Here is a 12,466-nt window from a genome sequence, read left to right as displayed (position 1 = left end):
CTGCTGGGGAATTCTCCTTCTCTATTCCTCCACTCTCAGGGACTTGGAGTTGCAAGCTCTGCTTAGGTTAATCCAGCGAGCATATTCCCCTCTGTTCCTGCCAGCAGTTCCCCTCCCCAGCTGGCTCTCAGTGACTCCTGCCATTGCCTTGCATAGATTGATAGAATAATTAACTGGGTGCTGAGCAAGGAAGTTTACCTTAATGGCCTAACCTTGCTTCTTGCTGGGACACAGCCTCAGGGCTCAGCACAGAACCAGGGTGATAGAAAGCTGATTGACTGGGTCCCTGAGTAAAGAGGAAAGCAGTTTACTCAGAGGTCCACTGAATGTACAGAGCTGTGGCCTTTTTTTTTAAACGGTCAGATGCAAAGTATATTTGGCAGGAGAATCACGGAGGCCTAGAATTTTAGAGCTAGAAGAGACCTTAGTAAAAATCAAGAACATAGAACATCAGAGCTGAAAGATACCACAGAACTAATACTATAAAGACATGGTGCAAGAGCTGAAGATAATATACTTCTATGTTGATGAATCTACATACTCATCAATGTGGGTGTTCACTTTATGGGGTGGATTATAATCTAGTGTTTTTTTCATCCTTTATAATTCTTGTTCTTATCCTTATATCCACCTTATTGGAGCCTTCATCTGGATCTTTTCCATGGGTAGCTCTGTAGCACTTGGGACCTATGACCCCTCCCTTTCTCCAAATGACTGACCCACCACCTTTTTTGGAGCATTTCCTTCCTCAGTGAAATCTCCTGTGCCAACTTGATAGGACATCATTGAATATAAGCTGTTATGCATTTGTACCCACTGTGAATCATTCTATTTAGCCCCAAAGGTCACACACTTCAGAAGAATGGAAAATTCACCATAATACAGTATGATTACTGGGAAAATATGTGTGTAAATATTCATGTCTGTGTCTATGTGTGTGTGTGTGTGTATTCCCCCTTCTGCCACCTTCTCTTCCCACTAGGGAGCACCTTGGAATCAAGCACTATACAATTTCCCCAAAGTAATCCAGCCTGATTTCTCCCCTTCCTGTTTATAGGATCAAGCAGGAATGCACCTCAGAATGGGATGAGGCGGTGTAAGGAAGTAAATAAGCATTTATAAGGCCTACTATATGCTTATAATATAAGTTATTTATAACACTAAATGAGTGTTATCTCATTTGATCCTCAAAATAACATTCCGAGGTAGGTGCTGTTATTATCAACATTTTATAGTTGAGGAAACTGAGACAAACAGAGGTCACCTGACTTATCCAAGCTCACGAAGCCTGGTGTCTGAGGTTGTATTTGAACTCCAAGCCTGACTCCAGCTCTCTATTCATCACACCAGTTAGCTGCCCTTAGAAAACATTGATTCCAAATCCCTTATGCTACAGATGAAAACAATGAGTCTCAGAAAGGTAAAGTGTCTCACTCAGGGTCACATAGATTTTAGGTAGCAGGAAACAGGTTTTAGGTACCATATTCTTGGATTTCAAATCCATCACTCTTTCCACTAGTAACTGTGAGACTATTAGAGTTACAAAGGGCTTAGAAATCATTAAGTTCAACCCTTCACCCTCCATTTTACAAATGGAGAAACTGAGAGCCCAAGAGGTTAGATGATAAGCCTAACAGATAGGAAATAACAAAGCTAGAACTTGTAGGAACATCTCCTGAATCTAGGGCTGTTTTATTGTTGCTTTCCCACACACACCTACTAGACTAGCTTCTCTGCTGGGCTGGGAAGATTAAATTTTGTCACTCCAAACTTATAACTCAAGCATCTTAGATGTCACAAAAATCTCATTGTGTTCCCATATCCTTAGTATTAAGTAGGTCTAACACCTGCCTTCCCCAAATGATGAAATATTGTGAGCCTGCAGCACCTCCTAGAAAGTTACTGTACAAATAAAACTTCATTAACGTAAAGGTTAAGAACTCTTGGCTAGGCAGTCAGAAAAATATACTTCAATAGGGGAGAGGGGGGAGGCAGGGAACTCTACCATAAACCTTCTTTTCCCTACATTTGCTTTTAATGCTAATAGAAAGAACCTTTATCAGCCAGATTTTTCCTAGGACTTGAAGATCCATAGAAATATCTTTGAACTCAAATAACTTAATCATATTTTTAATAAATTCATATAACTCATTAATCTAACATGATCCCTTAAAGAACTTACAAGAAATCACATAGTGAACATTTTTGTAATACAAAAATTTGTAGGATCATAGATTTAGAACTGGAAAGGCCCTTAGAGGCCATCAAATATAACTTGTCTCATTATGCAGATGGGGAAACAGTCACATAGAGAGGTTAAATGACTTACCTAGGCTCACACAGCTAGCAAGTATATGAGGCAAGATTCAAACCCCACATCTCTTTGCCTCCAGGTCTAGTGCCCTATCTACTATGCCAGGTTCCTTCTGAAACAAACAAAGAAAATCTGTAGCCAATAATTTTGTAAATAAGACCTCATTTCACAGCATGCCTCTTGCTATATTGATAATTACAGAGATTTTACCCAGGTTTCCTCTATTTAGTGGTTCTTTCATAGCTTCTATTATGTAGGCCTTCAAAATATTATGGTTTAGATTTTTTTCCAGAACATGTAGTATCTTAGTCAAAAGTTAATCAACTGAATACTTGTTTCCTGAGTGCATTTGATTATTTAAATTTGCATCTTTTATTTTCAATTTTATTCCAATTCAGGTTAAAAACTTAGTTCTTAAAATGGATACATCTCTAGAAGCACCAGTCAACAAGTATTTTTTAAAGTGCTTACTCTGTGCTTGAAACTGTGCTGAACTCTGAGGATACAAAGAAATGGGAAAGGAAAAAAACAGAAAAAAAGCACTCTGTGCTCTCAAGGAGCTCACTCTAATGGGAGAGACATCATGCTGTCAGCTTAAGCAGAAAAAAAGATATATACAGATCAACAGAGACAAAGCACTAACATTAAGGTTGCTTGGGAAAGGCTTCTTATAGAGAGTTTGGAATATGGCTTGGAATTTGAAGGAAACCAGGATACAAAGATGAGGATTAAGAAAATTCCAAGCATGGAGGAAAGCCAGTGGAAAATTCACAGAGCCAGGAAGTGCAGTTTGTTGTTTGAGGAACAGCAAGGAGGCTACTGTTACCAGATCATTGTATACATGGTAGGAAGTAAGGTAAAAATACTTGAAAAGGTAGGAAAGGCATAGGTTTAGAAGAATTTTGATCATCAAAAAAGGAGTTCATATTTGATCCTGGAGGTGATAGAAAGCTACTGGAGTTTAATGAATAAAGAGGTGACATGGTCAGATCCATCCTCTGGGAAGGTGAATTTGACAGCTCAGTGGAGAATATGCTGGAGTAGAGAGAGACTTGAAGAAAGATCAACCAGAAATCCAAGTATGAGGTGCTAAAGGTCTGTACCAAGGAGGTGGCAATGTCAAAGGAGAGAAGACAACATGCAGTATACTAGAGATATTATCAAGACAGAAATGATATGACTTGGAAACAGATTGAATGGGATAGAGTATGTGATAGAAAATAAGGATTTGAGAATAATATATAAGATTGCAAACCTTGGTGTCTGGGAAGATAGGGTGCTACTCTCAACAATAATGGGAAAATTAGGAAGAGGCGAGAGATGCGGTGGAGAGTGGAGATATGGAGTTTAGATTTAGACATGTGGAATTGAAGATGTCTATGGGATATCCAGTTCAAGATGTCCTATAGGCATTTAGAGATGTAAGATTGAAGGTTAGGAGAAAGGTTAGGTTTGGATAAATAGATCTAAGAATTGTCTGTATAGATACGGTAATCAAACCTAATGGAACTTATAACAGATCTAAATAGAACAAAATCCATGAATTTCTGAGTGTAAGCTCCTTGAGGATAGAGTCTATTTTCTTTCTTTTTTTAAATTTTGTCTGTTAATGTTCTTATACATAGTAAGTGTTTAATAAATTCTTTTTGATTTGCATTAAATTGAATCCACAAAGTCTGAAATACATATAGTGACATGCCTATCCACTCCAACATCACATTATAGCCTGGACAATTGACATTTTTCATCCATTTTGATTTTCTGTCACGGATTGTTTGTCTGGTCTCATTTTGATAAGCATATGTTTCATTGAAGAAGCCCTGTAATGTTTGGGAGCTTGAAGCAAGAACATGGTGTCATCCACAAAATGGGAGTATCTGGAGAACTTTAGCATTAGTAGAGAATCCCTCTTTCTTCTAAATCTTTCACAGGGCATCTGCATTGATAACAGCAAATAATTTGGAACAGCATTCATTTCTTTGTTTTATGCTTCGTTTGATGTGAATAATCAGAGGATCATCAAGCAGCATTGGTTTGCATTTATTAAGAAATCTCATGCAATTTAAATATGTCCAAGAAAGAGTCCATATTGTAGGAGAATCTTTGAGGTTTCCTCCTGAGTCAAATTCAATTTTGTCTTGCAATTCCCTAAAGTCCCTGAGAACTAACGCTGTGAGAAGTATAATTTTTAGGTAATTTATGACAATAAAGATTTAGTCTACTATAGCAATTCGCCCCCCAAAGCCTACCTATTTCTCAGATTTTCATCAAGGATTCCCTCAATATGCCTATAGATCATCATTACAATTAATAAATTGGTAGTAGGTGGTTTTCTTTCAAATACTTTTTTGAAGATAATATATTCATTTTTTCTGGAATGTAGGAATGTTAGAACAAAGAATATGACAACTTAGAACATTAGAGTTGGATAGCATCTTTAGAATTAAGAACATTAGAATGTAGGATATTTGTTTTCCACCAAAGTCTTCCTCCAAAGTCTACTTGCATCATTGATGTGATGCTGGTTTCACAGAGATTTTGCCAACCAGAAAGATTTTGAATCCTTTTGTCTGAAAAGCAGTACAATTAAATTCCAAGGAGCTTTATACCATGTTAGCTACAGGGTGATAGTCCAGCGGAAAGAGCAATTGCTCTGGAGTTACAGGTTTTGTTGCTGCTGTTCAGCCATTTCAGGAATTCTGAGTCTTTGTAACCTCATTTGGGGTTTTTTGGCAAAGATACTAGAGTGGTTTGCCATTCCTTCTCCAGCTCATTTTACAGATGAGGAAACTGAAAGAAACAGGGTGAAATGACTTGCCCAGGGTCACACAGCTAGTAAGTATCTGAGGATGGATTTGAACTCAGGTCTTCCTGACTCCAAGCCCTGTGTTCATTTGGGCAAATCATTTAATCTCTCTTGACCTCAGTGTCTTCTTTTTAAAAATTTCTAGATGGTCTATAACATCCTTTCCAGTTCTAGGTCATTGAACATTTTTTGGACTTGAGTTTTCACATTTATAAAATGACTAATAGAGAGCTTCAGAAATCCTTTTCAGTTTCATATTTTTATTCAATGATGCATTTTTTTTGATGATTGACATTTTCAAAGGCTTTTTGCCTTTCTGAAGAGAGGCTGCAGTTTACATCGGTGGAAGGGATATCAATACCAATAATATCACTGACTTTTTAAGTTTTGAGTAAAAGGATTTTAGCTCTAGATTTGACCTTAGGCATTATCTAGGGCACCCACCCCATCCCTCATTTTACAGATAAAGAAAAAGAAACTAAGAGAATATATAGGCTTGCCAAGTAAGGTCATGTAACAATGCCATGGCAGATTCTGACCTGGAAGTCAGATCTAAGGAGTGTCAACATATGACCTGTAGTTTCATTGATGATAATACTTTAATAGCCTATGAAGCTGTGCCAAAAGAATACTAATAATGCAAATGAATGCAATGCTAAAGCATTTCTAAAAAGAAATCTGGCAAGGCCAGAAGTCATAGAAATCTCTTAAATGGTAATTATTATTTTATATTGATGTTTCATTAAGATCTGCCTTTCTATAAAACTATTCAAGGATTTTATTATTTTTTTATTCTTGTTAAATTTTAGTACAGTCAGTTCAATTGGAAGTGTTAAGACTGTGTATTTCAGATCCTGTTCTGCCGCTTCCCATATACAGTAGAAAAGAAGAATTGTGCACAAATTTAATATTGATATTTAGAGAAATAAGGATAATAGCCCACCAAGACTATTACTGAAACAAAACAAAAACAAAATAAAACAAAACAAAAACCCCATCCTTTTCAGTTGAACAGATTGACAAAAATCTGTTTATCTAAAACTAGTCTAATCACTTTATTAACTGGGGTTGTAGGTATCCATGGAGCTCCTATTTTTCAACTGCGTGAGCCAAGACTAATCACTTGATCTTTCAGTTTGCCTCCTCTGTACAACAGGGATTCAATTCTACAAACGTTAAGTGTGCACAGTGTACCAAACACTGTGAGAGATGAAAAGTTAAGAGGACACATAGGCTCTGCCTTCATTGAGCTTATCATTTAGCATTAGGGCTAATCGCTCTAGTACTATGAATGTCATGTTATTGTAGTGAGAAAATAAAGGGTATTTTAAACCTTAAAGCGTTATATAAATGTAATCTAGTATTTGTATTATAATGGAACTGAGAGTGATGGAAAGAAAATGACTTAAGATCGAATAATTCAGTGCTCTGCTTAGCTTCTTTTTATTATGAACCTCCAACTTGATAGGTAGCTGAAGTCAATTTTATAAGAATAATCTTGATGCCACCAGAAAAGCGGTATGTCATCCTATCTCCATCACAAGTGTTTCCAGAACATTGAGTATGGGTCACCCAGTTAATCCAGCTTCTTGTCTTTTGTCTCTTCTAGAGATGTCAGGAACAGCAGCAGACATCTCCTTGGTACACTGGCGGCAGCAGTGGCTAGAAAATGGCACCCTCTATTTCCATGTTTCCATGGGCAGTGCTGGACAGCTGTCCAGGGCCACTCCTCCCACTCTTCAAGAGCCCTCAGAGATTGTGGATGAGCAGATGCATATCCTGCATATTTCTGTGATGGTGAGTTATTGGGGAAGGAAGGAGGTAAAGCAGGAGTCAGTACATCAGATGGTTTTTTGCCATGAGTTGTTTATTGGGAGGTATGGTGGAGAGGTGGGACTTCCATATTATTTGCTGATGGTAAAATGGTTCCACTATGTGAGGGGATGTCCATCTGATAAGCCAAGGATCATCTGAGTTTTTCATTATCACGCAGGCTGATATAGAGCTACCAATCACTTATCAATGGTGATAAACTAATGTGTTTCATACAACAAATTGAAAACCTTCTAATGGCCTAGTTTTTGGCTGAGGTCAATGGAGGGGTGGGGGACCTGTTTATTATTTGACACATGCCCCACTCAGACCTTATAATCTGCCCTGACAATAGATTTAGCTCTTTGATGGAATTTCATAGAAGCAAGGAACATCAAATTTAGAAAAAAAGTTAGAACTCTTTAAATTCTAGAACACAGAACATAGAATTTGGAGAGAATTTATATTTAGGACATAAAACTCACATTATTGGTTCTGTAAGAAATTTAAAATGAAGATGTTAGCTAACAAAATGTCAAAGTTTAGGGAATCATAGATTTAGATATGTAAGGGATGGAACGATCGATTCTAACCCCTTCATTTTACACTGGAAAAACCTGAGGCACAGAGATGTTAAGTGACTTTCTCAGGGTCAAAACACTAACAAGCACGAGGCAGAATTAGAACCCAAGTCTTCTGGACTATAATCCTAGACATCTATGCATTCTACCATAAGCTTCATCTTCTTTGATCTGTCACTCTTTTCAGGAAGTAATATTTGTTTCATAGATCCAGAGTTCATTGGTCTCCCAAATTGATCTGAGCTCAGATCATGGTTTTCCTTGGAATGGATCATATCTACTATATTGCACTTAGAATCAAAAATTCAAGATATATAAAGGAGTTCAATGTGGTTGGGAAGATATTGGACAATGCCATTTTACAGTTTAAAATATTTTGCTGTGTATTACCTCAGGAGATTCTCAAAATCAAGCCCCGTTGACTATTGTCTCCTTTTCTCAAATGGGGAAAACTAGGAACAGAGAAGTCAAGTGATTTATTAAGAGTACTTCAGCACAGGAACCCAGGTTTCAAGAGCTCTTACCTTATGGTCTTGGTGTATCCTCTGTCCTTACCTTTAAATCCTCTACATTTAGATGTTCGAGTTATGTCTGAAGCAGGGAATGTGTGCGTTTTCTTTTAGAAATACTCATGCCCTAGTTAGATAGCAAGTTTAATTTTGGGCTTAAAGTATGCTGATCATGTGAGGGAAAAAAATCAGAGTTCTTTGTGTTAAGAAGTATATGTGATAGAGTTGTGTATGTGAGTAGCATAAATATACATATATATACACATATATACATATGTATATATACATACACATGCCTATGTATCTAGATTTATCTCTCTATATAGCATATATATATATGTGTGTATTTGGCCTGTGTGTGTGTATGTGTATATATATATATATATATATATATATATACATATATATATATATATACACATACATATATACACATATATACCTGTGTGTATATATACAAATATATATGTATATATATTATATATATGCATATACTCACACACATATATATGTATGTATGTGTATTTTTATACCAAATGATACAGCTAAGTTTTAAGCCAAATGAGAAGGTATGTGTTACAGAACATTACCATATTATAAGTATATAATGTCACAATGGATGTTGAAAAAAATGAGTATCCTTTTTGTCAGGCATAAGTTGGATAAACGGAAGTGGGATAAGGAAGGGAATGGAGATTATATGTTCTTACTTTTCCCCTCTGATTCTCAGATTTCATCTTGAGGATCAGAAATGAAAATTAGAACAGCAGGAGCTTCAGATTGCTGAGATTCACTGTTGATTTTCTCTGAACAGAGTTAGTTATGTGTAAAACTAACAAATAGGTAAAGCAGTGTTCTGGTACTTTCCTTCTGACACTTCAAAGGTACAGTAGACAGAGCACTAGACCAGGACTCAGGAAGATCTGAGTTCAAATCTGTCCTCAGACACTTAAGAGTTGTGTATCCCTGGGTAAGATGAGATAATATTTGTCAAGTGCTTAGCACAATGTCTGTCACATAGTAAGCACTTAATAAGTGCTTATTTTCCTTCCCTTCCCTTTCTCCTGTTCCTGCTTTCCTTTCAGTGTTTTCTGTTCCATTCCCATCCTAATTCCGAAGGCCACCAGTGTCCTCTCTCTACTTCCCCCATCAGGATCTTTTACTATAGTGTCTATCTTTTCAATTAGCCTCCTTCATCAAAATTTACCTGCTCTATGTCCTAGCTCCTCTGGCCCTGAGCCATGTGATATAAGGAGAATCAATATAATGCAATATAGAAGAAGGCAGACTGAACTGGGAGTGAAAAGGCCTAGGTTATTTCTAATTTTGCTCTTGTAACCAATTTACCATGTGACTTTGAGCAATTTACTTCTCTGGGTTTCCATTTCCTCATCTGAAAAATTATGGTCTTGTAATTAGGTGGTTTTAGGGTCCCTTCCAGCTCTAATATTCTATATCCTAACATTCTATGACTTTATTATTTATATCTCACATACTTATTAAAAAACTTGAGGCATCTTGCACTTAATTAAAGATGAAGTATACACGTTCAACTGTAAAGTAGAATGAAAACCATCCAAAGGAAGCAGACAGAATAGATGTTTTCAGGCATCTAAAAATAGTTTCCAAGTATCACTTCAGCTGATGAACTGATGAGATTACAGCCTTTGGGCAATGAATCCCATTCTAAATCAGGGTAACTATACATGTTTTCTCAGGTTCCTCACCTTGGTAGAGTGATGGGAAGAGTGAGATCCCACCCCTGACAAAACCTTGTTGTCTTTGAGAACATCACTGTTGTTAATACTACAACTTTTGTCACATGACTGCCAAGGTCAACACAGTTAATGCCATTCTAGATCAGCCTCCACTACTGTTCTTTTCAGTTTTGGTTCTATTACCACATGAAGGAAGTGAGTGCAGTTGTCATGGCCAGGGCAAACAACTGTGTGCAAGTGGTTCAATGTACAATACTGTCCTCTCTTATTTTAAGGATGCTGGCAATTAACAAAAGTATAGAAGAGTACGACTTTTGAGCTTATCCTCATTAGAATTGTTTGCTCTACTTCTGTTGTATAGATCTTTCTCTGGGAAGAAAGAAGAGTCAGAGAGTTAAGTCGTCTGTTTGACGGAGAACATGATAAATTGTGGGGAATCTTTTGCTTCCTAGTGACTCTCTCTGTGTAGTTCTGTGTTCCTCTGTGGTTGCATGAAAAGAGTACTATATCTGTGAGTCAGAGAATCTGAGTTCAAATTTCTACTCTTTCATTTTGGTAAAATTATTGGATCTCTCTTGACCTCAGTTTCTTAATTTATAAAATTCTAGATGATCTATAAGGTCCCTTTCAGCTCTAAATCTATGATCATTTGACCAGCTGTATTATATATTTCCCTGGGTAAATCCTATATGTTGATTAGACCAAGCTGCTTCAAAACTTGAATTCAGAGCTCACTTGGATGGGTCTAGATATGATAAACTGTGTTATAAGATTAGTTATAGCTGTGTCCTTTAAAAAAGCCCTTTGAGTTAACAATGAAAGAATACATTTAAAGCTAGGGAGATATTAGATGCCATCTGGTCCAATCCTCTCATTTTACAGATTGGAAAACTGAGGCCAACAGAGGCTAAGTGACTTGTCCAAGGCTGTGAAGATAATAGGTAGAAAAGCTTTGACTTGAACCCAGGTCCTCTGACTCTAAATTCAGTGTTATGTTGCCTGTACCCTACTGCCTCTCTGCTCCTTAAGGTTTTTCTGTGTAGAGGTTTTAGTACCTCGATAAGCAATGTCCTGTGGATCAAGCTTGGAGATAAAAACAGGAAAAGCACTCTTCTCTCCCTTTGACAAAAATACTATGACTGTACTCTTCTTTTAAGAACAGCCATATTGGCACTACAAACACGCAAACCATCCTGAGCTATTGGAGTGGAACTAGAGTGAGTATTTAGGGCTTGTTAGGTTGACGATAGAGAATTTTTATGTCCAGACCAGATATATCCTATTGCATTATTAATATCCAGAAGTCAGGAATCTGGTGCCTGATGAATTCCCCAAGCAACTTTGAGAAGTCATGTGGTTCAATTTCATCATTTTATAGAGGTGGAAACAGAGGATAAGGGAAAGGAAGTGACTTGCCCAAGGTTACCAAACTCCAACCCCGGACTCTCTCCCATAAAACCCTTTTATCCTATGTATGATGCTCTAGAAGAAGACCTAGAGGAAGGGCTCTAACAACTTCGGTGGGTCATCTGTGGAGGATTCAGGACAGGATTCAGTACAGGGTCAAGAATCCATGGACAGGCTTGGATGAGAAGACACGGATAGGTCGTAATCTGATGGAGGGTGTACTTGCATCCCTGAGATCATTTACCATTGAAAAAAGTGCCTTTTAAAGCCCTATCTTATGTAGTCTCTTACCTTGAGACCCTAGGCAAGTCACTTCCATTTTCTGAGCTTCATTTACTTCATTTATGAAATGGAATCTTGATACTTGAACTACTTGCTACTCAGAGTTGAAAGTGCTTGGCCATAGAAAGGTAGATATGTACATTTGTCTATTTTTGTGTGAGAGATACACAGATAGCCAAGAGTTCAGGGTGTCAACTAGCACACCCCAGAAAGAACCAGGAAGGGATGGATTAAGAGGTATGCAGATCACAGTGGGCTGGGAGAGAGGGCATAGAAATCTGTCTGCAAAGGTGGGATCTTACTGAGCCCTACAACAGTTTTTGGAAGGTCTTAGGTCCCCTGCAGGCAGGGTTGTTGGGAGAAAAGAAGGGGGAAGGCAGAAATGCTGTAGAGCAGAGCCAAATGGGAGAGAAAGGGGAATGAGAAGGCAAGGGGACTCTGGAGATGCTACTGTGCAGAGCTGGACAGGGGAGCAAAGTCTGTAGGTACACCGATGTACATGGACATGTGTTTAAAGGAGAAAAGAGTGGCAGAGCCCAACTCATCCTCCCTACAAGCATTTTCCTCGCCTTTCCCTGATGACTTTCTTGTCACATCTCCTTTTTACACACCTTTTCATTGGGATTCTCATTCCAATCTCATTCCAACGTCAATGCATACATGTATATGTGTATGTATATATATATGTATGTATATGCATGTATATATTTATATATATGTCTGTGTGTGTAGGGATAGAAACTATAGTCTACATACACACAGATTGTGTATAACGTAAACACAGACTACATAAATAAATATATACGTATAATGTATGTAAATTTATATATGTTAATATATGGAGAGAGAAAGAGAGGAGAGAGAGAGAGAGGGAGAGAGAGAGAGAGAGAGAGAGAGAGAGAGAGAGAGAGAGAGAGAGAGAGAGAGAGAGAGAGAGAGAGAGAGAGGAGAGAGAGAGAGAGAGAGAGAGAGAGAGAGAGGAGAGAGAGGAGAGAGAGAGAGGAGAGAGAGAGAGAGAGAGAGGACAGAGAGAGAGA

At 37.7% G+C, this 12,466-nt stretch overlaps 1 protein-coding gene across 1 annotated transcript in view; it reads left to right on the top strand.

Annotated features, from left to right (window-relative positions):
• The window catches only part of ASTN2 (astrotactin 2), a 1,124,306-nt gene that overhangs the window by 158,159 nt on the left and 953,681 nt on the right, over window positions 1–12,466 (top strand). The window contains exon 2 of the mRNA XM_072631748.1: window positions 6,730–6,917. Within this exon, the coding sequence (XP_072487849.1) occupies window positions 6,730–6,917 (188 nt within the window). The remainder of the gene's footprint in view (window positions 1–6,729; window positions 6,918–12,466) is intronic.

The sequence above is a fragment of the Notamacropus eugenii genome, chromosome 1 (assembly GCF_028372415.1).
Source record: "Notamacropus eugenii isolate mMacEug1 chromosome 1, mMacEug1.pri_v2, whole genome shotgun sequence".
NCBI lineage: Eukaryota > Metazoa > Chordata > Mammalia > Diprotodontia > Macropodidae > Notamacropus > Notamacropus eugenii.
The sequence above is the reverse complement of the archived record's forward strand: the minus strand, read 5'-3'. Positions and strand labels throughout refer to the sequence as shown.